At 46.6% G+C, this 27,994-nt stretch overlaps 1 protein-coding gene across 3 annotated transcripts in view; it reads right to left on the minus strand.

The window, feature by feature from the left end:
* The window catches only part of LOC135902049 (adenylate cyclase type 10-like), a 53,245-nt gene that overhangs the window by 3,731 nt on the left and 21,520 nt on the right, over positions 1 to 27,994 (minus strand). For 2 of the 3 annotated variants that reach the window (XM_065431939.1, XM_065431936.1), the window contains 14 exons: positions 24,435 to 24,721; positions 22,394 to 22,580; positions 18,268 to 18,331; positions 18,060 to 18,190; positions 15,614 to 15,813; positions 13,714 to 13,833; positions 7,533 to 7,704; positions 6,911 to 7,024; positions 5,983 to 6,113; positions 2,762 to 2,909; positions 2,139 to 2,233; positions 1,283 to 1,410; positions 629 to 725; positions 445 to 560 (listed from right to left, as the gene is read on the minus strand). In XM_065431939.1, coding sequence (XP_065288011.1) covers positions 445 to 560; positions 629 to 725; positions 1,283 to 1,410; positions 2,139 to 2,233; positions 2,762 to 2,909; positions 5,983 to 6,113; positions 6,911 to 7,024; positions 7,533 to 7,704; positions 13,714 to 13,833; positions 15,614 to 15,813; positions 18,060 to 18,190; positions 18,268 to 18,331; positions 22,394 to 22,580; positions 24,435 to 24,721 — 1,990 coding nt within the window. The remainder of the gene's footprint in view (positions 1 to 444; positions 561 to 628; positions 726 to 1,282; positions 1,411 to 2,138; positions 2,234 to 2,761; positions 2,910 to 5,982; positions 6,114 to 6,910; positions 7,025 to 7,532; positions 7,705 to 13,713; positions 13,834 to 15,613; positions 15,814 to 18,059; positions 18,191 to 18,267; positions 18,332 to 22,393; positions 22,581 to 24,434; positions 24,722 to 27,994) is intronic. The other variant, XM_065431938.1, reaches the window with a different exon arrangement.

Genomic DNA, 27,994 nt, shown 5'->3' on the forward strand with positions numbered 1-27,994 from the left:
TCAGTAGCTAATCCTTCGTATTGTGTCTGAAAGTCCTTCGCTCCATAGTTATAATCCATTAGTTATAATTAGTTATAGTTATAATCATAGTTATAATCCATAGTTATAGTCCGGAATCGGACTAAACGTGAATATTAGGTAAGAACATGCACACTAAGATTAGACAAGGACAAGCATTCCTATTACAGTGCGCCAATGACTGTAACTGGACATCCAAAATCAATACGATATGAAGGCCTTCGGAGACATAAAAAAATGATGAAGCAGGACAACACGCCTCAGACAAGGTGACCGACGTTTCGACAGGTGATCCCATCTTTGCCGAAGGCACAGGTCCACCTATCGAAATGTCAGCCAGTCTTATTTGTGGCACACCCTGGTTCATCCTATTTCATCGCTGCAACTGGATATCGCGGAAGTGCGAGAAGCGAGTTACGTGCTCACACTGGTGCACGAGGAGCTCGGCCAGGCCACCGTAATAGAGACCCATGCCGACGGTGTCCTCGGCGACCTCGGCCACGTGACGCAGGTGGCTCAACACTTCGCGGCACTTGCTGTGGCTGCGCGAGAAATACGCACGACGGCATGAGCACAAATGCCGTGTGGGCGCAAGAGGCGCAACGCTCACTTCTTGCTGTACAGCAGCGTCTGTGCCAGGTACGGCAATATCTTCAGCAGCATGGAGGTGTAGTGGACGCTGAGGGCGATGCGAAAAGCTTCATATCCTGCGCAGAAAAGGAAAATGTGCGCGCGTGTGACGCTTTTTGAAGCTCATCTACCCGGTATCCAGATGTGTCTGAACGAATGCAGACCTACAAGCATTGATGGTCAACCCGCTCGAACTCGAACACTGACACTAATATTAAGTGTGCTCGATCAGCCACAAAGTGGATGCGAGTCAACCACATTAAGTCCGAAGAGGAGCGGGTCTGAATGAGTTCGGATCCGTGCCCATATGGTTCACCCGTGTGAATCGGAGACATTGCAAGCCGGGTTTCAGGTTCAAGTAAGACCAATAAGCTCATACACAATTTTTTTTCCCTTTTATAGTGTCTGTGATTCTATGCCAATCTGAGTACACGCTAGCCCAAGTGAATTTGACCCTGTGTTATGTACACGAGCGGAACTTCCAAGCCCAATTTAGTATACCGTGAATAAATGGCTCGTGTTGTTAAGAACAAGCAGACTATGAAGCGATAAGTGCGTATTCAGGCGGCGTAATATACGCACAAGCTTGGTGCACGATTACGCAGTTCACGCTGGCCAGTGCGCATGCACTCACCCACGTCAACGGCCGAGGCAATTTCGGTGCGCAGGAAGCGCACTTCGACGATCTTGATGAGCGTGTTTAGCACGGCCACCAAGTCGCTCACTCGGGGATGCTTCTCGACCTCCAGCGAGTGGATGCAGCTGAAAAACGTTGACCGTCACTTAGGTATCCTCACGTTATTTGAATGCGAAAGCATGAGGACTTGTCTAGGTTACCACCTTAAATGAAAACTCTACCGGCCGTAAGCCACTTTGCTCTAATTTGTACATACCTTAATCCACACCAATCCACCTCAATCCACCTCAATCCACCTTAATTCACTTTAGACCACCTTAATCCACTTCAATCCATCTATATCCAATTTAATCCACCTAAATCCAATTGTGAAAATTGGCCAGCTCGGTTTTTTTTTTGTGGGCGACGGTGTCCGTCCAACACCGTGGCTGTTCACCGCGAGACTTCGCAGTGCGGGCCGCAGTAAATCTAGCGCCTGATAATGCAAAACAAGAATGAAAGCATGGCCACTAACAGTACCCCTAGCTCTCTGATTAAGGACTACGATCGTAGCTAGACTGATTCTACCTACTCCAGCGAGGTCCACCTATTGCTCGACTGATTCCGTACTTATATCTTCCTGATTCAATGGAACAAAACGCACGCCTAAATCCTCACCGATTTTCGTATACATCCCCAACTGCCAAAGCAAGTGACACACTGCAGCTAAATATGTCGCTTAGTCGGGCACCCCCGGACTGCTTTATCAGACCATGTCCATAATCCATCGTCACTACTCGTCATTCGTGTCTCCGCAGCGCTTTCTATATTCTCAAGACATATGTCAAGCAAGCAGCCCTATTCGCGATCTTACTCCTTGATGGCCGTGTCCTCGAGTTTCTTCTGCTTCTTGTACGCGATGTGAACGTAGTGGCTGCTCTCGATCACCAGGGAGATGGCCGGCATCTTCTGCACAACGAAAACGCAATACGAGTGCTCCCTTTACAATTGCTTCATGTGATGTGTTCGCGATGCTTCCGCAAAGAAGCAAGTCCGTTTTCTGGTTCAATCGCTTTTGAAGACACTTTCACCCGTGTGCAGCACGTCGTTCACGACCTTTGAACTTTCCGCTGTTTATCGTGTCAGTGGACATATTCAGCTTCTTCATGAATGTAGCAGAAAAAAAATATGTGCCGTTCGCCATCTCCTGCCGCGGGCAAGGTGAACGCCAAAAGTATTCAGCATTGCGTATTCAGCGACCGCAAGGGAGGCATTAGGACATTAGGACTCGGCGATGACAAGTGAATTGTCCCTCTCCAAACACTGACTGATGGTCACTATCCAAGCTGATGCTGTAAAAGACTATCTAAACCGTGGTTCTTTTTGTCTTTCTTTCTTTCTTTGTTGCTTTCTACAAGGTGCTTTGCGAAAGAGGCCAGATAACGTACACACGACAAATACTGGGTTGTCTAGGACGAGGATACTTTGCATTCGTACCTTGTAGAGCGGCGCGCTTCGGCAGGTGACCAGCTCCCAGAAGTGGCTGGACACGTCCAGGGCCACGCGGGGGTCGCGCCGGTTCAGGAACACGCGTGCCGCTGTGTGCAGGCAGAACTCCTCCTCTTCGATCTCGTCCACGCGACAGCTGAACAAAAGCCACGGATGGCCAGCAAGACAATACGCATGGTGAACCACCGTCAAGCCAGTATAAACGCCCCAATCACCGTGAGAGAAAGGAAGTGGGGCACACGGCAGGGCTATACAGCCGACGGTACAGACTTTTGCAGCGAGATGCGATAACCGGGTGGGACGCATTGGCTGCTAACTTGAGAACAGCACCCGAAGGCACACTTTCACAGTGGTATGCAGACGCGTAGAAAAGGAACGCGGGCCCGTATTAAGTGTATGGAAAACAGACTGAAAGGACATTACGGAAATGACTCAGGCAGAAACAGAATCACAAATAGTTAAATGAGCAATTCAGAGGCAGCATTTAAACAAAGCAGCGAAAATCTGTGCTTAGCGAAAGAAAAAATGCAGGTCCCACGCACTGTGCCGTTCAATGTAACGAAAGCATATTGCAGGTAGGTGGCGATTCACCATCATTTGAAGATCTGCAATGCGTTACCAGACGGTTCAGATAGCGAGCAGTTGTGTGTGTAACGCGATATTTTATGTCACGATAGCGGCAAGGCGAGAACGATCGGTAACGGCGATAGTATGAAGACTCGGTTTCTCGTACTTCGAACAATTAGCGTTATGGTGCTGTGTGGCACAGGTTACAAAATTATTTTCATGCAATGTTTATGTGTATGTGCAGCACACCATTCACAACCTATGCCGAAATGCAGATGTAAAATCAGGTGGATACGTCGACAAACTGATGTCGCGAAGCATATACGATTATTATGGGTAGAATGGCGATGGGATGTGTTTGTGTATACACAGAGGAGTGAGGCACATATCTAGCTACATTGAAGGATTCTGCACCTTTTTTGTCACTATGGTACATTCTAGACACGTTCAATGTCACGTATGCAGTGACACACTGCAGGTCATATCAAGAACACGATAAGCCAAATACAAGAAAATTTAATTCAGCGTTAATGAAGTTGTTGAATATCATGCGCGGTTCTTATTATTTTATTTATTTATTATTAGTTTATTGCCACCTATGCTCTTGCACATTTAGCTCTCTCGATGAGCTCGCCATACCTGACAGAAGGGTGGACTAAATTGTCAACGGAAAGACTAAATCGCTTGCCTCGTTCGTGCTGTAGCTTTCATAACCACAATTATTGCTCAAGCTGGACGTGCGTTTTTTAGAAAAATATTTCGTTCTATACGTATACGACACGATGCACTTGAACCATCGTCAGAAAACTTTCGCTAAGCTTTGCGGCTTTTAGTGCTATTACAAGAAAGGCAGTTTTATTTTCTTTCTTTTTTCACGTGGCACACTACTGAATGAGGTCGCGGAGTTCCCGGACAAAACGTCTACGTTGGCGGGGAAGGCGTACAGCTATAGACTTTTACGTTTAGTCTACTGTGTTCTTTATCTACTCAGTGTGTGTCACTAGGGCCTGTGTGTGAAAGGGCCCTATAGTTAGAATCAATGTTTAAGTAAAGATATCGTAGAGATGTTTTACTTGAATGGCAATGTTTTATTGAATGGTTATTTTATGTACAAGGACGCGCACGGAACTCACGACCTTCACCCACGGCGGAAGCTTTGAGCAATTTGGCGTCGTGATAACGCACACGAAACTTCATATTCTGCACCACGTTTTTCAGCATAGCGCCCACGTGACCACTGCGACCGCAGATTACACTGTCTCCGGGATTGCCCCAGTTTGCACTGCACCATCACCGAGATCGGCCCTCTTTGCTATTAACGTTGCCGCTGTGATGGGCCCACGCGGCCAGAAAACGACCGAGCCGATGCACCAAACCCCGGAAAGGGGTTTCGTGCATCTGCTCACCTAAACCTTGGTGCATCTACTTTGGTTCCACCCGCAACATTGCCCAGCCCTGGGGAGGAGGGGGGGGGGGTAATCCCATGACGACAGTTATTTATTTTATTTATTTATTTATTTATTACCTGCTTCGCCTTTGCAGGTATTACAGCAGGGGGATACATAAAATAAGCATCATATTTGAGACCAATAAAGAAACTAATTACACGAAGCGTGACAAAAATCATCATTCGACACGATAGCTACAATCATAGGCGGAAGATCATTCCACTCTCTTATACATCTAGCAAAAAAATGTATAGCGCAAGACGTCACCTTTAAAGGAAAATTCATTTACATTGAGACTGTGGTCCCTTCGTTGGGATATATAGGACGGCTCTTGGATGTACTTCTCCTTATCGATTCCAGTTTTAGAATGGTAGATATTATGGAAAAATTTCAACCTGAGCTTTCGTCTACGATCTTTCAAGTCTTCCCATTTAAGTTTACTTTTGCTTTCTCTCATACTAAGTTGCCGATCTCAATTACCTAGCACGAATCGCACTGCCCTATTCTGTATTTTTTCAAGCGTATCGGCCAGCTCTTTGGCATACGGATCCCAGCAAACGCATGCGTACTCTAACAATGAGCGCACATGAGTGAAATACAGTTGTTCTTTTAAGTTAAATGGAAGTTCGCTGAAATTTCGTCTCAAAAAACCCAAAACACGTGCAGCCTTAACTTTGATGTGGTGAACGTGCCTAGACCACCTCAAATCACTCGTTAAATAGACTCCTAGAGATTTATATTCCCTGGCCGTGCTTAAAGTAGTGCTATTTACGGTATACGTATTCAACTGGTATGAACGTTTCCTTGTAAAGGTGACGTGAACACACTTTTTAACATTCAAGGACATTTCTGAATGGGCACACCAGGATGATATTACATTCAAATCATGCCGCAGGTATTCTGAATCACGTTCATTCTCTATAGTCCTGTAAACTACACAGTCATCCGCGAACACTCTGAACGAAGATTTGAGGCTAATAGTAATATCATTTATGTACAACAGAAACAAAAGAGGGCCCAGAACTGAGCACTGGGGAATACAGTTGAATGAAGTTCACTAGCGCAAGGGGACAAATTAGCGAGGTAGTCCAGTGTGATAACGCCTCGACGTATTGAATGTTGGGATTGTCGAGTGATCTGTGCAATGCCAACGCTCTAAAACTTTACGCTGGCCATAGCGCATTACACACGTACCATTGGACAACGCGCAGAGCGTAGTTGGAGGCGTTCTTGCGGTAGTCCTTCGGGATGTTCCTGCCCAGCCACTGGAACGCCAGCTTGATCTCTTGCAGCGAGGCGTCGATGTTGCCGTAGTAGAGCTGGATCTGCAACAGAAAACAGTTTGCGCTGACATGATGGCTACAGTGCGCGAGTTTTCAGGACGTGTACGTAAAAGTTGAAAGCCAGCATAGCGTGCAAAGAGACAAAGACACTTCTAAATAGGCAGAGCAACACCCAATTACGCACATCGTATATACGAAAAGAATGGCGAGACACCTGTTGCTCAAGAAGGAAAGCACATGCGCCTCAAAGCATAGGCATGTTCTTTTTTATAGAGACTTCTCCGTCGCATACAGACTCCGAATATATTCGGCATTATCCACTTAAAAAGTCCGCAGAATTTAATTGACAAGCTATTCGAAAGGATCATTAGTGCGCCAATAAACAAGCCCGCAGATTTCCTACATTCTCCGTTTGCAGCTATAGCTACATTTAAAAAGCAGCTTCCTCGTAAAATACACAATAAATTACAGATACATGTGCTTTAGCCATAGTACTCGTTTTCACTTTTTGATTATTATTTCCAAGCAAAAAAAAAGTAAGACGTTCTGAACACACCAGGCCGCATGTTTATTCTTTTTTTTTGGGGGGGGGAGTCCATAGACGCATGGCTGCCACGGGCCGTGGGAATATGAATGAACATTCCCTGCTCACGGTAAGCGGTAGGTGGCTGTAAGGTTGCCCGCGTTGTAATATCTCTTCGTATTTCGCGAAGGTTTAATTCACTGCTGTAGATATCGGTCACCCCGGGTCATTATGCGTTAAGAGAAAGTCGTCGCTGTCAGTCTTAAGATATCTAATTACACGTTCCTTTCAACGCCAAGGTCAGTACATCACTCACGGTCGCTCTCATGCGGCTAATGGCGATGCGCTTGAGCTTCAGGTAGCGCTCATCCACGTTCTCCCAGCTGGAGTTCTTGAAGACGCCCTCGCTGCTCTCCAGGTACTCCTCGGCCTGCGTACAATGACGTCAGCACAGTCTGTTTATATTTTCTGTCTTCGTGCAGTGACTTGTCTACAAGCAGCGTTAATGCTGGACTTTCACGGTACATTCTCCGCAAGATCTGGATAACAAATTTCTGCGTTGCTTAAGATTGTGCACGTCCCGAGTATAAGCGCCTCCTTCATATATCACGTGCTACACCACTCATACAAAGCAAGTTAGTCTCGAACTGTCTGAAGCATCGTTTTCTTTCATTTATTTTCTCGCAGTATGTAATAACCTCACAAAGTTTGTCTAGTGCAGAAGTTCTGTAGTTACTCTTGCAACGTATATTCCAAGAGGGAGCCGCATACATAAACAGGCAGAGTGGCGCGTTTTCGACCTGACACCAAATTAATTATTTGCACTGCCTATTCTATATGCCGAATTGAATCTTCTGGCGTCTTTTGATGCCAGTAGCACTAAGCACTCGTGACGCGTAAGACGTGTTGAGTACAGCAGGTCTACCAGTGTACTATACCTTCTTGACGTCGTCCACATCGAGCGAGCACTGAGTAGCGGACAGGTAGGCCTCGAGCGCTCGGCCGCGCATGCCGGCCGCCAAGTAGTGGGCGCCGATCTGGCCGTACGCGCTCGCCTTCATCTTGTGACACTTGCACACACGCAAGTCGGCTTTGTCCGGGGGCGACTGCCTGCAAGCCATCGACGAGCAAGCGAGAGCCATGCCGTTACAACCGCTAATGGCCCGCCCATCATTCGTAACTCAGCAATTCGAAACGTAGGGATTCGGCTCGGGGAAAAAATTCGCAGTTCCGCCCGAAAGGCGAAGCACCGATTGCAACAGCAAATTAGTAGATAATTGTACAAAGTAAGAATAGTAGTTTTATCGGCCGTATAAACTTGTAAACATTCGCTTACTGACTAAATTAATAATGATAGAAAGTGTAAACGTGACTCAACGAGGACGTAGAAAGAAACAGGCACACGGAGACCTTGTCCTTTGTCTGCTTCTTTCCACGTCCTTGTTCAGTCGCGTTTACCCATTCTATCATGGATTTCAACCAACTAGCCCTTCAACGTGCTTTGACTAAATTAACCAGCACGCTGTCACGCGCGCACAGGTAAACATGAACGCACATCGCTCGATGACAGCGGAAACTCTCTGTGAAAACGCTGGAGCTAGGAATCGCGGCAGCAGCGGTGAGCCAATTGACCTCCGTGCACCTGTCGCTTCAACGCGTACGAAACGACGAAAACACAGCACATAAGAAGCTACCGGCACTACGCGCACTGTGCGAACATCGCAGATCCCTTTGAAGATGAGGTCTGCGCGGGCGCGCACTCCAGCCACGTGGCAGACCACTTCCAATACACACTAGCGCCGGCAACGCGTCCCTACAGCGTCCGCCAAAGGCGTCTACTACGGCGTCCGCGATTCGCGTGGTCAACGCCGTAGTGGACGCCGCAGTTGTCTCCCCCCTGTACGGAGTGGCGGGTGAGGAGGACATCGAGGTACCGTAGCAGTCGCGGGAGAAGAACGCCCCTCCTCCCTCACCTCACCTCCCTGCCTCGCATGCCACAGGAGAGGGCACGCATCCGGGCCACATCTTTGGAACTGCTAGTAGGTACAGCGGGGCGGGGCGTTTTTCGCGGCGCTCGATGTTTCCGCGCGCGAGTAAGAGCGGCTGCGAGAGAAAGAATCTGGGGGCCTTTGCTCATTGAATATGGGACTCTGCCTAGACACTACGGATGAGGTTTCTTAGCGCGTGTTGCATGCGTTTGTCCCCTAGACATGCCAACATTCCGGAGTGCGCTCGAGTTCGTTTACGCTCCGCCGCTGGCTGCCCGCGCGGGGAGGCAGTGGGCCCGGACGCCCCATTTGGTGATCGCTGTGTCTGAAGGGGCAAAGTTCTTACTGGTGTTGTACAAGTCGTAGGTCACTTTTTTTGTCGCGACGATAGATTGGATTTTTTACAAGCACTGCTCCAGGAGGCCACATGTGACGGGCAAACGGAGGCCTCAGGAGAGCACCTGAGGTTATAATAAAGCAGGCGGCGCAGGATCTCTGGGGCACCCAAGGGGTAGCGGGGCGATCAAAGCTGGAAGCAGTGCGCCCTGTGGGTTGGAGCCGCGGAGGCCGAAGCCAGGCAGGGTGTGTCCGCATAAAAAATTGGGGCTGTTCACGATAGCGGACAGCCGATCTTATACCCCCTTGGCACGCGCAGGCCTCGGCTAGCCCCAACCCATGGACCAGTCCGGGTTCCAGCTTTGATATCCCCGTTGCCGCTTCTGTGTCCTGGAGGCACTGCCAATAATGCGAAATAATGACACGTTCTTTCAATCAGTAAAAAAAAACACGGTTGAATAAATATAATTGCGTCCAGCCGCCAACTTGCGACTCTAAGTTCAGCACTATCGCGCCCCGCGACTTCTGCCGGCACGCCTGGGGACAAACGCATACAACACGCGCGAAGAAACTCCTCCGTAGTACATAGGAAGAGTCATATATTCAAGGAGCGAAAGTCCCCACATTTCCTCTCTCGTACCCGCTCTTAACCGCGCATGCGCGCGAAAGTCCGGCGTCTGCGCAAGTGCCACGCCCCGCTGTACCTACTAGCAGTTGTAAATACGCAGCCGGGCCGCGGATTGAGATTGAGCCGCGTTCGCCCGCTCACTTTCACACGCTTTAACTCATACGGAACCTCACGGCCACGGCGACGTCGACGGCAGAAATGCGCCTGGGGTGCCCATATAATTGCTATCGCAGTAAAATGACAAAGGCTGCAAGCAACACGGACGTATACTAACGACATATTCGAGTGGTCGTTTCGGAGAAATTCGATGGGGCCACAAAAACGCGTAATAAGACACTGGATCAAGCTATACGTTCCGTGTCTAAGTAATAATGAAGCTGGATTTTTCGTTATATTCGGCACTGAAAAGTTGGCTGCTGCCTTTAGCACCGCCGAAGCGCCCTGAAATGACCAGCAGAAGTAGTCAAAGGGACACAGGGCTTCTCGCGATGCAAGAAAACCCATCTTCGTGCAGCGCAGTTGCAGAGGGACCATTCCGGAACAGGAATGGTTCCGGAATCATCCCACTTTTTCAAACATCTTGAATGCAATGGAATGATGGCAAATCGGACAGATGGAATGGGAATGTGGAAGCCTGGCAGTCCGGACTGGATTTGGAATAAATTAGGCCATGGGCACATAGACCTAAAGCATGAAATGTTAATTTAAAGTAAGACTACAAAGCGGGTGAACTTGCTAGACGAGAACAATTCATTACATTTTGAAATTTTCGTTCCATGCTGGCTCCTTCAGTATCTATCTATAGGTGATTGCCTCTGGTACTTTAACAATAAACGACACGGTACCTGCACGAACTCCTACTCTGAAGATCCGGAAATTTTTCTGCGTTATAAGGTAGAAGTGCACTTAAAGTTGTCAAGAAGGATTCGATTTAGCAAGCACACGCTTGACATACCACACAAGGATAGAGGGGAGTGGGGGGGGGGGGGAGCGACGCCGCAAATGATTGCACCCTGCACGAGACCATGGTGATTTGGAACGCGCGCCATATTATTATGCGCGCTGTCGAGCATCATACCAAATGTTGAGAGAGGTGTGCGGAAAAAAATGGTTCCCAATAATATGCCAGTAAATGTGAGAAAACGAATGTATCCCGCAAAGCATACAGTATCAATACTTTTCGCCTTTATGTTAGTGAATCGGGTCACAGAATAATTGCTAGCTGGATACATATTGAAGCAAGGTTTGGGTACGGGCTAGCTGGTATTCCATTGTTTCAAGCATCACTTAAAGCGCATAGAAAGACAAGGGACCAAAAGAACGACGAATACAAGCGCTGACTTCCAACTGATTTTTATATTGAGTAACACGCATATATACTGAGACAAAAGCGCCTCCCACAAAGCATCAAACCGACATGAGTATGTATTCAAAATTCAAAGGAACCATGACCATCGCCTAAGACGAACGAGAGCGCATGTACGACCTCAGAAAAACCAGTTCTTTATCTGTTTATGCAATTGACGGCTTACTAAGTCACCTTAGGCAATCCCTTTTTGAAGAAACCACTAACTCAGCTAAGCATTATAATGAATGCACTAGACTTATCATTGAAGCAGCAGCGAACCTGCAGCGCTTGTTTTAGTTTAATCATGTTCCTCCCTCGTTAGGCGGGTTGCCGTCGAATTCTTGATTATGCTTTACTCGCCTAAAGACAGTACCAGCATAAAGATATTTGGAAATGGCGAATTTTATTTAAAAGGGAAAGCTTGCTCGCACTGCAGCGTGCGGTATGGCCAATAAGGAGCCCAGCATGAGTGCAGCTAAAGCGAAGCTTACTTCAACGGTCAAGAGTGGGCAGCCGTAAGCTAGAATTTGCAAAATCAGCGCACCACGTTGTCTGAAATCAGAGTTACGCTTCGCTGTGAAAAAAAGCAGACCTAATTCTAAATTGAATGAAAACCGCGTAAAAACAAAAAATTGAAATTTCGCCTATAAATGCCTCAATCACAATTTTTATTTACGGTTTTGAAGAGGCCTGGAGAGCGACAGCCTTTGTTCCATCTCCTTCCTATATGTAGAGACCAGAGAGGGGCTCTGAAAGAGGAGACCGCATGACGGCTTGACATCCGGTCATACGTTCCCGGCTTTAGAAATCGTCATGTATTGGAGATACGTTTAATTTGATTGCGAGAAATGAATACATTCTTTGCACTCACTTCATACATTCGTGAATTCTAACCCACGCGTCGAACAATCGTATATATTGGTTAAAAACGGTACATATTGTATACCAGGCAACAATGCTCTGCTGATGTAACAGGTCACAAAGCGTGGTGGTGTTTCACACAAAAAAATAGTACGTACCATTACTTGTAACCTCATTAAGACATTAAGGATCTGTTTTAGTTACCAGGAACGCATGCACAAGTACCAACAATTAACGAAAATGTTTCGATTGATGTAATTGGGGTAATGAAACAAATTAACATAGCCACTCCGGGAGTGGGAATGGTCCGATTCATCTTACCATTACGAGTTGTTGAAATGAGTGTAGTTATGGAGAACTGCACTCTCCGGAATGTAATGGGAATGGAATGGAGGGTATACCACTCCGAGACTTTGCCCTGCAGCCTTCTCAACTACAACGGAAGAAACATGACATGTTCACACTGATAATATATTAACTGGAACAAGCATTAAGAAACGACGCTGATAACAAGAAAAATTGGAGGACGCTTAAGCTTCGCCTTCAAGAGTGGGACGCGACAGCGTTCCCGTCGACCCGCCAAGGGGTATAAGACAATGCGCTACGGCACAACGATCACTTACGATGCGCCCCGCATCGGACTTAGCGCCCACTTATCACGCGGTGAGCGTCGAGCAACGCAGCGTTCGGCGCGGCAACGAAACGTGCGGCTGAGCGAACGGAACGAACCGAAGAACTCGGTGTCTCGGAGGGGAAACGATCTACGCCAGCCAAACGTCGTGATCGGCACGGGCAGAGAGATAAATAGTAATCTAAAGAAAGGAACGGCGCTTGATTCTGCAACCGGGAGCACGGCGAAGCGTCGTCAGGGGAGAGGGAGTCGGGACCGCGACGCACATGGCAGCGGTCCCAATGCGCGCGCGGCGCGCCTCCTGTCGGGCCAGCGCCGTACATTGAGAGGAGGGGGTCTTCTGTGTTTGCCGCAAGATGGCTCTGCGTGTGCGGAAAGCGCAGAACAAATGCAGCGGAAACGCACTTCGCAACTCGTGTAATTGCGTCTTCTGTACGTTACATGTTCATAATTACCGATATACACCGCAGTATAACTTTCCACGGCTCGTTTCGAAGGCAACACCGCATTCACTAGAAGCGCGTTTGTACCGCTTGGAAGCATCGAACTCGTGGCTGAGTGGTAGCGTCTCCGTCTCACACTCCGGAGACCCTGGTTCGATTCCCAGCGGGCCAATCTTGGAAGTTGCTTTTTATTTATGAAGCGCCTGCCGTGATTTATCGCTCACGGTCAACGCCGCGGACGCCGACGCCGACATCCGACACCGACGCCGACGACATCGGCTTTTCTGTGACACGAGCTCCTTAACGCTATCGCGTTAAAATATGGTCTTCATGGCACTTGCAGAGAACTCGCCAGATATATAATCGATTTTGCTGGCTGGACTTGAAATGCTTCTACTTGAAAAAACAGGACTTGAAATGCTTCTGTTATATTTTCAGTTAATGAGTGAGTGAGTGAATGGGTGAGTGAAACAACTTTATTCAGTCCAGAGAAGACATAGCAGTTAGTCAACCGATTCTTACTTTTGAACAAAGCTGGGTTCTGCCCTCTAAATGAAAGAAAAACAAAAAAGAAAGAAAGAAAAATCGCACTTACACACATGCGTAAATGACCGCAGAAATATCGTACCGGGTGCAAGTTGTGTTTCAATCGCACGTTAATGCACGTTTCAGTCTGGCCAACAGAACATTTGCTACGTGGCAAAGACATACAATACACAACACGCGCTTTGCGCATAACGAGCGTTCACTAGCACGTTTTGTGTATCGTAGCCTCCTCGCTTCTTCTCGCTCTGCCCCAATTATTCTGGCACTTTTATCAAGTAAGTCCTTTTGGACTCGCCTAGCACGCACTATAGTTCTAAAACTTATGTTAACTATCTCACATGAGGAACTCGTCTGTTGCCGAGGTGTACACCTCGACGCTGAGGTACTCCTTGCAGAAGCGACATTGCAGGGCATTCTCCTCGAGGCACGTCGCGATTTCCTGGTGGATGTCCGCCTTGCTGCGAGAGCAAAAATGGTGTCGGGCTTCAGTGCCAAAGGTCGGCACACTCCCTCACGAGTGCACTAATTCTTTCTCCACACTCCTTTTACAGGCGTGAGATAGATGATTAGCGAGCGACAAAGCGTGTCAGTCGACAGGGACACGAGTGAGTGTCAGTTGACGCGAGTACGAGCAAACGTCGGTGACGATATTAAGTGGACGCGAGTTGACCGTTGGCAAATGCGAGTGGGCGTGAGTGTGTATGCGAGAGAGCGCCGGTAAGTGTGAATGGAAGTGACTGTGAACGCGAATGAGTGTTGGTGATTATGAATGGGCAGCGAGAGGATTAATCTGAGAGAGTGCCGACGAGTTTGAGCGAACGTGAGTTTGAGTGAGCACATAGCCTTCAGAAATATTGGTGAGAGATTTGGGTGAGTATTGGCGAGTACGGGTGTTATTATGCCGACCCTTGTTCAGCAGACGCGCTAGTTTACATACTGAACCACCAGGAGGACGGCAACTTGCCTCCTGGGATAGTTTACACAGGAATGTTGTCCAAGATTTAAACAAGGTCCTGGTACGATTAGCGCAGCAAGGGCACTTAGCGTCCTCGCCGAGTCATGTTTGCCACTGTTCGTAAAGTCAAGCACCTCTGATTTCGCAGCAACAGCTTTTTCATTGAATATTGGATAAACTTCCATTTGACAATGCATGAATACATTATTTTCATGGTGCTGAGGCAAAAGGTGACGACATAAGTCACCTGACTAGGCCCCTAGCACCACGTGCCATTTGTACACAGACAGAGAAAAAATATCAGGAACTTGTGCAGTAATAGCATTGTATCACAAGATAATATAGGTTTTTTAATACGAGGTATATGTTTATAGGAAGTTAATACAGTACATCTGTTAAACAATGAGTTTCACAAGAAGATAAACGAAAGTTGGGGTCACTTATTGTGTGAAAAGGAATACGAAGTTTCAGCTTATGACAAGTTACACTATGATACCACTGTTATTAACGATGCATACACGCACTGCGAAAGTTGTGTAATAAAACGTTAAAGCTCTAATTACCGAACGTAGTTGAATTGAAACGCCGGCAACATGCACTCATATGAAAGACAAGGTGAACATAAGCAAAACAACAATCAAAACGGGTCTTCGTTCCTTCTCAGTAGCGCGGTTTGATGCCAATTGCTGCCGCCCGCTAGTGCATGATAGTGCCATGTGCTGGACTACCGGCCAGGCACGGTCCCCTTCGAAGGCGAGCGTCAGCAGTGGAGCAACCGAAGGGTTGGTGCACTAGAAATTTGTCACGCGTGATGAGGCCACGCGTGAGAGTGAGGGCGAAGTCTGGCGTCACGCGTGGCACTCTCGTCCTCAGTGCACGGAGCGAGATAGCAGCGCCCGGGTCTGGCCCCGCAGCCACTCCGGCCACCTAAGCCGTGGTCCGTTTACTTTTTTGGCCGATAGTACATCCAGCCTATTTCGGTTCTTCACCTGGGGCCAGATTACAGATAAAAGTCGAACGATAACGAAATGGGATTCCTGGGCGAGATTTTGGCGCGAGTGAGCGGTTCGTAAACGCAACGAGAGTTTTTGTCATGCTGTCACAATAAGTTCAAAGGTGTTAAGCGGTTCCGAATAATTATATAGCAGAATACAATACTTATTTTCCGTTCTCGACTGATATTCGACGTGTGGGCAGGTCCCTTAAGCGATGGACGTATGACGAGAAGAATCGGTTCGGAATGAAACGATCGAAGACTTACGTTACTGCGACAGTCCGCCTACCTGTCGTAAGTGAGCGTGGCGTAGATGGTCTTGTGCACTGCCGCCGAATGGAAACGCATGAGCGAGCCAACCTGGCCGCACTGGGGGCACTCGGGGGCATCCTGCACCTTGCCCTCGAGCAGGTACATGAATGACGTGGTCGTGTTGGCCGAGCATGTGACAAAGTGCTGCTCCACCAGCTTCTTGAGGGCAATGTTGATCTGCGCCAGGTACAGCGAAGGAATCACGTGACGCAGATAATGGCTGCAGGTGGCCCTGATGCACAGGAGCACTTACACGGCAGTGTACTATAAATGTCTTTTGAAACAGCAGCTATCACGATATATCTTCTTTTTTACATTGTCGACGTGTCAGTACGCGTGCTTCCGAAGTAGCTTAGATTACCTAGGTGGTCGTCCTGTAAACGTTTCATCAACATTTGTAATAATCGCAAGGCACTAACAAGCCTATTTCCCTTCATAATCATCATCAGCCTATTCTTATGTCTACTGCAGGACGAAGGCTTCTCTCAACTTGCGCTTGCGAATTTCCTAATTTCATCGCCCCACCTGATTAGCTGCCGTCCTCGACTGCGCTTCCCTTCCCCATGGAGCCAGTTCTGTAGCTCTAATGGTTCGTAAGTTATTTGCCCTACGCATTTTTCTCTTAAAGACAACTAGAGTATCGGCTACCTCCGTTTGTTCTTTGATCCACACCGCTCTCTCCCTGTCCCTTAACGCTACGCCTAACATTTTTCCTTCCATTGCTCATTGCATGGTCCTAGTCCTTTTATCATAATAATTATGGCGAAGCAGCGCAGACGATGGCAATAAAAGTAGCCCGTCCCATCGTACGCGCTATTTCAACGTAAGGAACGTAAACCAACTAGCCCAGCTTATAGAATCCTTTATACTAACATCGTCTCTGCGGCGATAGGTCCTCTGTTCGATACTGCAAAAACACTCTGGTAGCCAAAGTGACACCTAAGGGCACCTCTAAGCGCCTGTAGCGGAAAACGAACGTTCAAATAGCAGCTAAATTACTTTAATGGAATGAATTGTGAACGAGAACCGGCACATTAACTTCAACCCACACACACTTATGCTTACAGATCGAAAAAAAAAATAACGGTCAGAACTTAGCACATCTAACTCACTACGCATGGTACCCCATATTTAGAGAGTTAGTGGTGCCATCCCATTGTGAAGATGTGTGACCTCTCGAAAGCTGGGCGCGTTCGCTTCACGGGAAACGTTGCGCACTCTCATTTATAAAACCGCGACGTTTTCTGCATCTCGTATCTCTCACAAACTTGAGACTTTGGGCACACTATGGCGCGCTCACGGACGCTCAACACACTCCCGAGTTTTCTGTTAGCTACCTCTAAAGTGGATGTCGTCTTTCTAACGCTGTGAAGAAATACGTGACCGCGATGCCGGGATCTAATCTCTGCATTCCAGCAGAGCAATACAAAGCTTTCTCCATTAGGTCACGATCGCACGCATGCTTGTCTTATGCACACAAATAAAATATAAATAAATAAACAAGGAACTCTGAAACATCTGGCGCCTTCGTCGTCGGCCAATTTCACAGATTTTCTCGTAACAGCTAGCACTTCTAGACGCTGTGTTAAGACTGCTTCTGCTTTCGAGATGCTGCACTGACTCCGGGATTGCCCCACTTTTGTGAGAGATATGCCTCAAAAGTGGGCGACGTTCGCCTGTAATGATATTGGATTATAGCGGCACAGCAGCAGCCGTAGACGTAAAGTGCTAGAGCTGTGCACAGGCTCGGGCCGGCCCAAAAGCGCGGACCCGGCCCGGCGCGCGGGCCGGGCTCGGGTCATTTCGAGATTCTCTTACTCAGGCTTGGGCCAGGCCCGGGCCAAGGAAGCCATGTACCCAAAACTTGCTCTTTTTGCTGAGTGGCCATTAGCCATTCCGGCCACCAGTTCAAGCAGTGAGCGAAACTTCAGCGCTGCCGGATTCCTAATGCAGGAGCGCCGCACTTGCCTTAACCCTTCATCAATGGACAACTTGTTTTTGTGCAATAGCTTGGAATAACAATTCTGCGCTCACGCTGTATATATTCACGATTTTTTTATATGCAATGCAAGAGTTCAACATTATAGGGTCATTTAAATAAACTGATTTTCCTAATATTGTTTCTTTTTGTGTCGGCGTCGCCTTATTGCAGGTCGGGCCGGGACCGCGCCGGGCCTTAACCCGACCTAAGGCCGAGCCGGGCCGGGCCGGGCCAACTCAGGCTTCTTTAGCGTCGGGCCGGACCGGGCCGCCTGTGGTAGTGTAGGGGCCGGGCCGGGCGCGGGCTCAGAACTGCGGCCCGTGCACAGCGCTAATAAGTGCAGCCCCAACGTTCTGTTTATTTGGTACTTCGGAACATTAATTTTTTTCAAGTTCGTCTCGAAATATGCATTAAATCAAAATAATTTAACCGCTTAGCTCACCTCGGCCGTGGTAATGGTGGAGCTAAGAAGTTTCAGCAGAGAGATTTCGAACGTCTTGCCACATACTGATGCCCTCTTGAGGAGCACGACCTCCTTCTCGTTGAGCATCTCCATTCGCACGACGGTCAGGGCTGCAAAGGTTAACGCGCTCGTTTCAAGGACGCCGTACTCTGCACCGACGTCTGAGCATGCGCAATACACGTCGTACCTTGAAGGGAGTCCGGAACCTGCACGTCATCCATGAGCCCCTCGCCAACGACGTCGCAGATTGTCTAAGCAGAAAAAAAAAAAGAACTTCACTTATCAATTGCTGCGCTAATATATGTCAGGAGTAAAGTGAGTAAGGAAAGCTTATGCGCGCCGCGTCAGTTTTTTTTCCTTTTTGTTACGTAAAGCTAAATCGATCAGTCAACTTATCTGCTGTTACCAACTGCGACTATCGCAGTTGACAAATGATATAATCAGCAAGGAGTCATATCCGAAATTATATATTTTTTTCGCAACTATGAAATTCTCATTTCTGCGTAAACGGCATGGTTCGCCTAGTAGCATACTGTCTGCATTAACACTGACATGCAAGAACTCCACAGTTCGAACACATTACGACTTTCCAACAGTGAGTATTTGTTAAGCTTACGTGCACCACCCTGCTTACGCTAAGCGCGCCAAGGCAGTATTCATAAAAAAGAATTGAGTGCAACTCAATTAGGCGTCATCAACCGCTGCTGTCGCCTCAAGTAATGTAGTCAGTTAATTTTTCTCCAACAATGAATATTTCATTTCCAAACAAAAAGCATGGATTGCCTTCTTGCATAAGATCCGCTATAAAAATCAATGCTGCATTTTTATGCTTTATAAAGTATGCGCAGAAACTTTTAATATCAATTACAATTTTATTGTTCTCACAAATCTGAAAAAAAAATATTTCAAAAAGAACAATTATACCAGGAGACCTCATAGTTACGAGACTGAGCACGAGACAAAGCTGGAATAAATATAAATTACAATTACAATAATTATATTTACAATTACAATATATATAACAATATTACAACATTCAACAAGAAATTCTGGATAGGATAAGTAAGGTAGAAGTGAAAAACTGAATTTGAACAAATATGAACGCAAGTTCCTCTTGGATGAATCAATGAAACCTTCCTTTGCAGATGAAGGCAATGAATTCCATAATCATATCGATCAAAATATACGGTGAACTTGCCGTAACTGGTTCTGGGCTTTGGTGAGAGGAAGTTATTTAATCTAGCAAAGACGGCCAATGGAACATGGGGTTTCTGTCTGGGAACTGTAAAGTTTCCTATCATGCATATACATCGAAATGCCGTCAAGAATAGCCGTTTTTCGCGTATAACAGGTTATACGCAAACAGTAATGAAGTTTTAGAGATAAGGCTGCTATAGTTCATAATACATTTAGCTTGATTCTGAATGTGCTGAACTGACAATAAATAAGCAACGTCGCAAGACTTCAAACTGGGCTATTTGATGTATCCCATCACTAGTAGATTTGAAGCGTGAAGCAGTGGACGGAGTTTTACCCCATGATGAAATGCAATAGATAATGTGATTGTAAAGAAAGGCGTAACAGAGTGACAAAATGGTATGAAAATTAAAATAAGAATGAACTTTTAACAAAATACTAATGCAATACGTCCTTTTTTGCGTGAACAATGATATGAGTATCGAATTTCAAGTGTTTGTCGAGATTAACCCCCCAAAAAACCCCAAGTGATAGCACTGTCAGTAGCATTAGCGAGCATGCTAACCGTATTCTTGGATATAAACCGGTGTTGGTTCATGATAAATTTTAACTTTCTTTATTAGAGGTGGTTGGTGTGGAAGCCAGGTGTAATAATAAATACCGGACACAAGTACTACTTTCTCACGGTCGAGTAAAGAGATAAATATATCCACTTTCTCGAGCAAAAACATATGTAAAATAAAATCTAACCCTCTAGCTAGGTAGAGAAATAATCCACAGAAAATATTACCAGCCAATGGCAACAACTAATTTCGCCTGCAATTGATCTATTGTCAAAGTAAGCCAAACTTGCACTATTTAGTAGCACACTGCATTTGTCTCTACTTGTCTAGTTGAAGCGTCGTCCTTCTGTACGGCCGTTGTATGGTTACACGTCGCAGTCCGGCGCAGGCATGACTATCGCATAACTTAATCATTTTTGTATTCGGCGGTCGTTCAGAAACGCCCCACCGCTTGATATATACGGTCATTTATTCTCCAAGTGACAGTGATACAAGTAAGCGCACTTCCTTTAACATGTTAGGATCTCGTTAGAACGACCAGTCATTACACGACTTTTGCGCGCCTTCTCTTACGAGTTTATTTGACTCCCTCCGCTTTCCCAGCTTTCCCGAGTCTGGATAAGTGCCACTGGGTATATGTGCCCGTGGGGCCACGGGATATGTCAAAATTAGCTGTGAATTCGGGGGTTTGATTTGCAGAAATCAGGGCATGATTTTGAGGCAGGCTTTAGCGGTGGACTCCGGATAAATATTGACCACTTCGGATTACTTAGAGTGCACCTAAATCCAGTACACGAGCGTTTTTTCATTTCACCCCCAACAGAAATGCGGCCGCCACGGCCGGAATCGAACCCACGACCAAAGCCATAGCTAAACGCTAAAATGCGAGAGTGTGTGCCACTGGGTGTGTGCCGCCGGGTGCGTGCCGCTCTTCAATGATCGTCTTCAACGCCAACTTACACCACCAGGTATCACAACAACAACAATAAACAGCACCGTGTGCTGCGCTCCGCACCTGTTTGCAGCACGTCGCAAAAGCATTAAACATTTACGGCGGAGTAGCTGTATGATTTTGTAAAAAAAAAAAAAACATTCCCTACCTATCCGCGAATGCTTCGCATTATTTAGATGTTAAACAGAGTTGAATATACCTAAATTTACATTGCCTTCTATTTTAGTGAACATTAATTTACGTTCCCTTGGACTGGGCGGCCCGCACGACCGCAGCGTTCGAAGGGGCTCGTGTTCAAGTTCCACCATCGAACACGTAGTTGCTTTTTATTGAGCAGCAGCTTACGTTAAACGCATTCTGCCGTCTTCGCGAGGCCTCAGCTCAATACGCAAACGTTGTTTCCTATCGTAATGCCTCCACTATCTACGCAGCTTATACCATGCAGCGCGCTCTATATTGCTCAGATGTTTACTCTCTGCCAAGTAACGCGACGGCTTTCGTTCCACCCTTTCCCACGCTTCTCCTGCGCAAGCGCCGAGGCACCCCGTCACGCCAAACTCCGAGGAGACGCAAAGAAAGCGACAGACACCGTTATAGTATTTATCTTATTGCTCATTGGAGGTACGTAGGTGGACTAACTTTTGGGTTATTCGGTTCACGAGGATGCCCAGATTACGAAACACAATTTTGAGCGACAGACGAAGCGCTGATTTCGGTAACTACAGATGCTAGGCTTACGAAGTGAGAAGCTCGAGAGCAGTGATTTCTAATATGCGGGTGAAAAACGGGCGAGCTCGTGCTATAAAAGAGACGCCACTGCAAACCACACCCGATAACCAGAGCCCTGGTAAGTCGACGAATGCCGAACAAGTTATGCCAAACAGATGCTGAAGCTTACTTTCTCAAGTAGAATGAATGGGTTGTTTAAACAGGGCACTGTTGATGTAGCCTTCGTTTCCCACAGAGAGATCAGTGCATTTTTCTTTTGTATGTAAAGCCGGCACTGTGAAATTGTTAAATCGTTAGTGCGTTATTTTTGCTACTTTTTTTTTCTAACGCCACTGAGTTCTGAATGTACAGCTTTTAATTTCGATGTATATGTATGATGGATCGTAACTACTGCAATGAGAGCTTGTTTGTTTGTTTGATTACTTTTTTTCATATGCGTGCGTTTATAACAACAGTTACACTTTGATTACCTTGTAACTTACACGAGCAGTTCGCATATGTTGCAAACTTGCGTGCACGTCAATGTTGCACCCTGCTGTAGGCCACCAGCACATATTTCAAGCCATTCATCAAAATAGCTCCTTTGTCTGACGTAGTAGTTCTGCGGAAACCCGCAAGGTGGAGAGTAGTAGTGAATAAAGGGAAAATGAGACATACACCTGTTCGTAGCAATTGCTACAAAGGAAACCCATACGGGTTTCTCACGAAACCCACACGAGGAACCCATATGGGTTTCCTTTGTAGCAATTGCTACGAACAGGTGGATGTCTCATTTTCCCTTTATTCAGCTCCTTTGTCTGTGCTACTGACATGTAATGATGTTGAATAAACTGAATTGATTTGAATTGAATAGGAGGCGGCGGCCAACTCACGAATCCCTCTCCCGGCCGATGTTCTCTCAGCTCGTGCTCGTCCTCCTTGGCCAGGGTGAACTCGCGTTTGATGCGCGCCTCGGGGGTCGTCGTCGAGTTTATGTTGTGGATCAGGTTTTTCTGCTTCAGCACCTGGAATATCTCCACCATGGCGGCGGGGTTGCCCTTGGTGTACTCCTTCAGGAGGCTGCACATGCATCGCGTGATCGTGTGATAATACTCAGTATATACACACGGCGAGGGACGAGCCAACCGAGCGTGCACTACACTATCACTTGCACGCGCACACCAAGCGCGCAGTATTCTCGGCGGAGCACTTTCGGAGATACTTTCGCTTGCGCGAGGTTTCACGTGACTAGCACCGGTTACGCCGTCTATGGGTGACAGCGTTTTTCGCACTGTGCTACGAGAACGCTCGTTTGGCATTGCGAAGAAAAAACAAACAAACGCTGTCATCCGTAAACGCCAGCGCGTCCGACGCTCAGTTACGAAAAACCTCGCGAAAGTGAAAAGTGTTCCCGAAAGTGATCACCCGAGAATACCACCACAGCGCACTGCCTTGCACTTTATGTATTTTCTGTCGGCTGGTGTTTCATATCGTCAAACTCAGCCATCGCCTTGTCTATGCGAGAAAATGCGAGCTGCACGAACTTTCAGTTACAAGCTCTCCGTAAAGAGGCTTCTGAGTTGTACTATCCGTCAACTGCCACGCGCAACGGAGCCCACGCCACCGTCTGTGAGGTAGGTTTCTGTTGTATGATGGAATATGCTAAGCTCAAAGCGAACTCTTGAAACACTGCGTACCAGCTTTGATGATACCTCACTTTTTCCACAGAACACTCTGCAGAAGTTCTCTTATCACTCGAAAGCGTGAATAATAGGCTTTCTCACCAGATCACTGCGCGCCCAGTTTATTTCCCGCTATACAGCATTGTCTGGAAAACAGCTTTCACGGTCAATTTTGAAGCTAAGCAGGCTCAATAGCCCACGTACATTTTCTTAGAGCGCAAGCGACTGAATTTCATCAGAAGCGTCCTCATTAGGAAATCTGAACTGATATCTGAAAATGTTCTCTTGCGGTGACAGCCATGATTTAGCCCTCATCTCCACTTAGTTTTCGGTAAAATTTAACGAAACAGTCTTGCGCCAGTGCCGCTGATGTTAAAACCTTACACAGCGAGCTTAGGACTAAGGCGAGGTTTTCACGGTGAACGCATGCCACATATATAACTGAAACACCCATTCTTCTTTGGCGTGAAATGATACGAACACTTACAATGGGAAGACAGGGAAAGCTTTATTTTCATTTGTAGTTAGGCTAGTTCGTGCATATTTGTACATTAGGTTCAGATCGAAACAAGCTCCCGCCACACTTGCACAGAAACACGGAATGAGTGCCCATAAATTGTAACGTTGCTTTGTCTCCTCTGTCATAATTTGCCTTTTGTAGCGCTAAAGGCAAAAATATTAGTCTAGAACGAATTGCACAGTAAGATGCTCTTCTAACTGAAGCACGCCAAATTTCGTGTGCACCAGTGAATGGACGGCTTTACTGTACTGCTTCTGTCTGTACAGTGAAACATTAGACGCGTACCAAGCCTTCAGACATCACTCTAGTTAACCATCCCTTAGCACACTGCCCGCAACTTTGAACACCTGCTTTTAACACAGAAAAAGGTACGCGGTGACTTGAAGCCATGTGATTGCGGCACCATGTAGAAATAGTTTAGTCATTTGATCACCGAAGACGGAACAGGATGGTGAAATATATTTAAAAGGCGCAAGGCGAAGTTGCTGCCAAGGATATACAAACTCATAGATGTTATCTATGTGCTTGATAGAGCGGTTTTTACCTTAACAAACTTGACGAGAAGGTCAATTTCCACACGAACATTAACATGCAGCTGTGCGCGCGTCTTACCGTGACATTTGTGCACACAACTGGTTGTTCCAGTTCGTAAAACAGACAGCTCAGTTAATAAGAATGGACTTGAAAATGTATTGCGTTTCGCAGATTTCTCCACGAGTCTGGGGAACGTACCGCAAAATCTGGTTGTGTATGCCCTTGACCTGCAGCCTCTGAAAGCAGAAGTCCGGGATGTACTCCTTGCTCAAGGGCTGAATGTCCACAATGAGCACGGCCTTGGCCATGATCTTCTGGATCTGCAGCGGTTGCTGGACACGCTCGGAGTGCGGGATGGACGTCAGGGCCACCACGCACGGGTACTGGCTCGTCAGCTGGCCGAACTTGTCCAGCAGCTCCCAGGACAGCGTGTCCATGTAGTTTGCATCGTCCACCGCCAAGATGCACGGAGCCCTAGTGCACAGCTGCACGCCGCAGACGAAGAAGAAGCGTGTAAAAGGCGCAGGCCGGCGGGCGAGGCGATGTTGGAGGGGCGGCGGTTGCAGCCAGCGCAGAGAAATAATGTTCTCTGAAGCGCTCGCGCAATCACCGCTATTATTCGTGCTCGTTTCGTTGTTAAACTTTCTACGCGTGTTACCAGAGGTGCTGTTGGTTTATGTGCGCAGTAAAAAGAAATAGATGTTGCACCTGTATTAGTGAATTACCTTTCCATAAGAAAAAAGTCATCTTTACCTAGCGAGGAGGTTTTATAATACAAAGAAACAAAAAATGAGTGCCGGCGCGGCCGTGATGTACTCGCACCAGCAAGTTCTGACGTCATGGACTTTGATGGCGTCTGCTACTTTCTAGATTCACTTTGTATCGATAGAAATGGATTGCAATGAGCTCTAAAGAGCTACAAATTAGGCCAAGAAAGTTTCGAGTGCAGTTACTCTGCCTCTACGGTTCGAATACTAGAAAATACTTTGAAATTCGTGATGTTACACTTACATACAGGCGCTCAAATTTCTGCGCACAAATTTGTTGTCTTTTGGTATAGTTGCGTTTGGCGTTCCGCAGGCCAGACAACCTCTAGCGCTGGTAGCAGGCGGCTGAAAGAGGATTTCGGCGGGAGACGCCTTGCGTCCACCAACACTGTAGGGTGCCTACATCGGTATGTACGAGAAATGTACGCGTTAAAGAAAAAAGAAATAACTGACTACAATTACAATTATTTTTTCTGTAACGCGTAAATGTGATTGATTACTGTTACTAATTACTGCCTCACGGAAGTGAGTAAACAATTACTAAAAAGTAATCGATTACATTAGCATTAGTTTCCTCCTCCTACTAATAATGCTCAAATGCAGTAAATAGAATGAGCCGGCTTGGCATTTTTAATGCATGCTCTGTAGGCATTCAAACCTTGTTTGTTTTACTTCACCAAGAATTGCTTTTCAAAATTTTATGCAATAACATTTCCTCGTTTTTTTTTATGCTTCTGCAACCACGCTGGAAACTCGCCTAATGTGCACGTTGGAGAGAAAAACTTCGTAGTAACGTACGAAAACCTTGCCCGACAGACTGGTTACTCAATGCCACGACGCTCAGGACAGGGTTTTCTAAGAAACGCAGCACCTCATTGCTGCTCGGCCTAAGAGAAGGGGCTCCAGCGCAGGGCCAGTGAAAACGTGAAAAAATCGTAACAGGTGGTTCTCTAGCACCAACGTTCCAAGTGGCCATCGCTGTCGAGCCATATAGAAGCGCCGTTTCAATTTGATCTGAGTGATCTCCTCTCGGCGCGCTTCCCTCGTCAGCCATTTAGACAAAAACTACTCATTGTAACGCGCGCCAGCAAAGTATCACGTTCCTTGAAAATGCCAAATCTGTAATGTAACTTAATATAATGCTGCATATTATTCATCTCAACAAATACTGTTCCTGTGTTACAATCACAAAAAATAGCTGTTTATGAGTCACGTAATATCAAACAGAGAAATTAACGAGTTTAACGGCCAAACACTTCTATCTATATCAGCGAACTCAAACTGCTCTAAGTGAAGAATTGAGCAGCAGCTTTTATCGCCTATGAAAGCCGCCTATAAGCGCTTTCAGGATATAGGGAGATGTATTAGAAGAGAAAAGCGGAGAAGTTGGACTACTAAGAAAAGTGCGCAAATCTGCGAGCCTGCCATGTTCAGGTGTTCCAGGCGTATACCTGTAGGATGCCGATTGATTATAAAAAATGAAGTAACCTATGTGCATATTTTCATCCCTTCGACCTCTGTAGCTCTCGCGGAATTCAAGTACTCAAAGCTGTGTCGCCTATCGTAGCTTCTTTCTTGAGAAGTGTAATTGGTTGCGTGCAATTGGTTACCGATACTCAAGTAATCTTTAACAGTTTCGGAAGAGATCAGCAGTTTACGAAGGTAGCGAGGCACTGGAAGTGGCATCTACTTAGGGCAGGTAGTGACCGCGGATCCGGATCATGAGACTGAAATAATCGGAAGAATAAGAACGGGCTGGGGTGCGTTTGGCAGGCACTCTCAGATAATGAACAGCAGGTTGTTATTACCTTTGAAGAGAAAAGTGTATAACAGCTGTGTTTTACCAGTAATCACGCACGGGGCAGAAACCTGGATAATTACGAAAAGGGTTCTACTTAAATTAAGGACGACGCAACGAGCTATGGAAAGAAGAATGATGGGTGTAACGTTAAGGGATAACAAAAGAGCAGATTGAGTGAGGGAACAAACGCGAGTTATTGACATCTTAGTTGAAATCAAGAAAAAGAAATGAAGATGGGCAGGACATGTAATGAGGAGGGAAGATAACCGATGGTCATTATGAGTTACGGACTAGATTCCAAGGAAAGGGAAGCGTAGCAGGGGGTGGTAGAAAGTGAGGTGGGCGGATGAGATTAAGAAGTTTGCAGGGACATGGCCACAATAAGTACATGACCGGGGTTGTTGGTGAAGTTTGGGAAAGGCCATTGGCCCTGCAGTGGGCGTAACCAGGCTGATGATGATGATAATGACGACGGCGACGACGACGACGATGATGATGAATTGGTTACTGAGAAAAGTAAATGAATTACAGTGTGCTTTACTGAGAACACAAAGTAATAGTTATATTACAGAATTAGCTAAATACGTAATTGATTACGAGTAATCAATTCGACGTAATTCATTACGTACAAGTCTGGTATATAGGCTCCCTAATACAGGACTAAAAGAAAACATACGTGCGGAGAAAATACAGCCTTTGTAAAAGTCTTAAGTGCTCGAAAGCATTATATCGAAAGAAGGTTTCGAATGACATTCTAAGTAACTGATCTATAGTTAATATTATCCCGTATTTAGACGCTATATCAAAGAACACAAATTCAAGCACAAGCACGTGCTCACTAAGCTTAGAGTCCCTTCTTCGCATGACGCAATAGGTGCAGACAAGCTGCATATACACAAGCACAACACGGACAAAAAGAACAGGCGATTTCGTTCGTTGACTTCTGTCTCGGTTCCCAGCTTCGTACAACCTTTGTGAAAAGAGCCGAATGACGGGAACGGGGGTGGGGCAATGAAGTCAAAGGAATCATAAATGAACGAACTTGTGGAATACTTGGCCAGGTCTATAAATTTTGCCCACCGAGAAAATTAATGTCACAGAGTACGCTAATTACTTCCGCATCTTCACCGTCGTCAGCATTACCGCATCTCTGTGATATCCTGGTCCGCAGCTTGCCGTTATAAAACTTG

Source organism: Dermacentor albipictus, chromosome 4, assembly GCF_038994185.2.
Source record: "Dermacentor albipictus isolate Rhodes 1998 colony chromosome 4, USDA_Dalb.pri_finalv2, whole genome shotgun sequence".
In the NCBI taxonomy this organism is placed as follows: Eukaryota; Metazoa; Arthropoda; class Arachnida; order Ixodida; family Ixodidae; genus Dermacentor; species Dermacentor albipictus.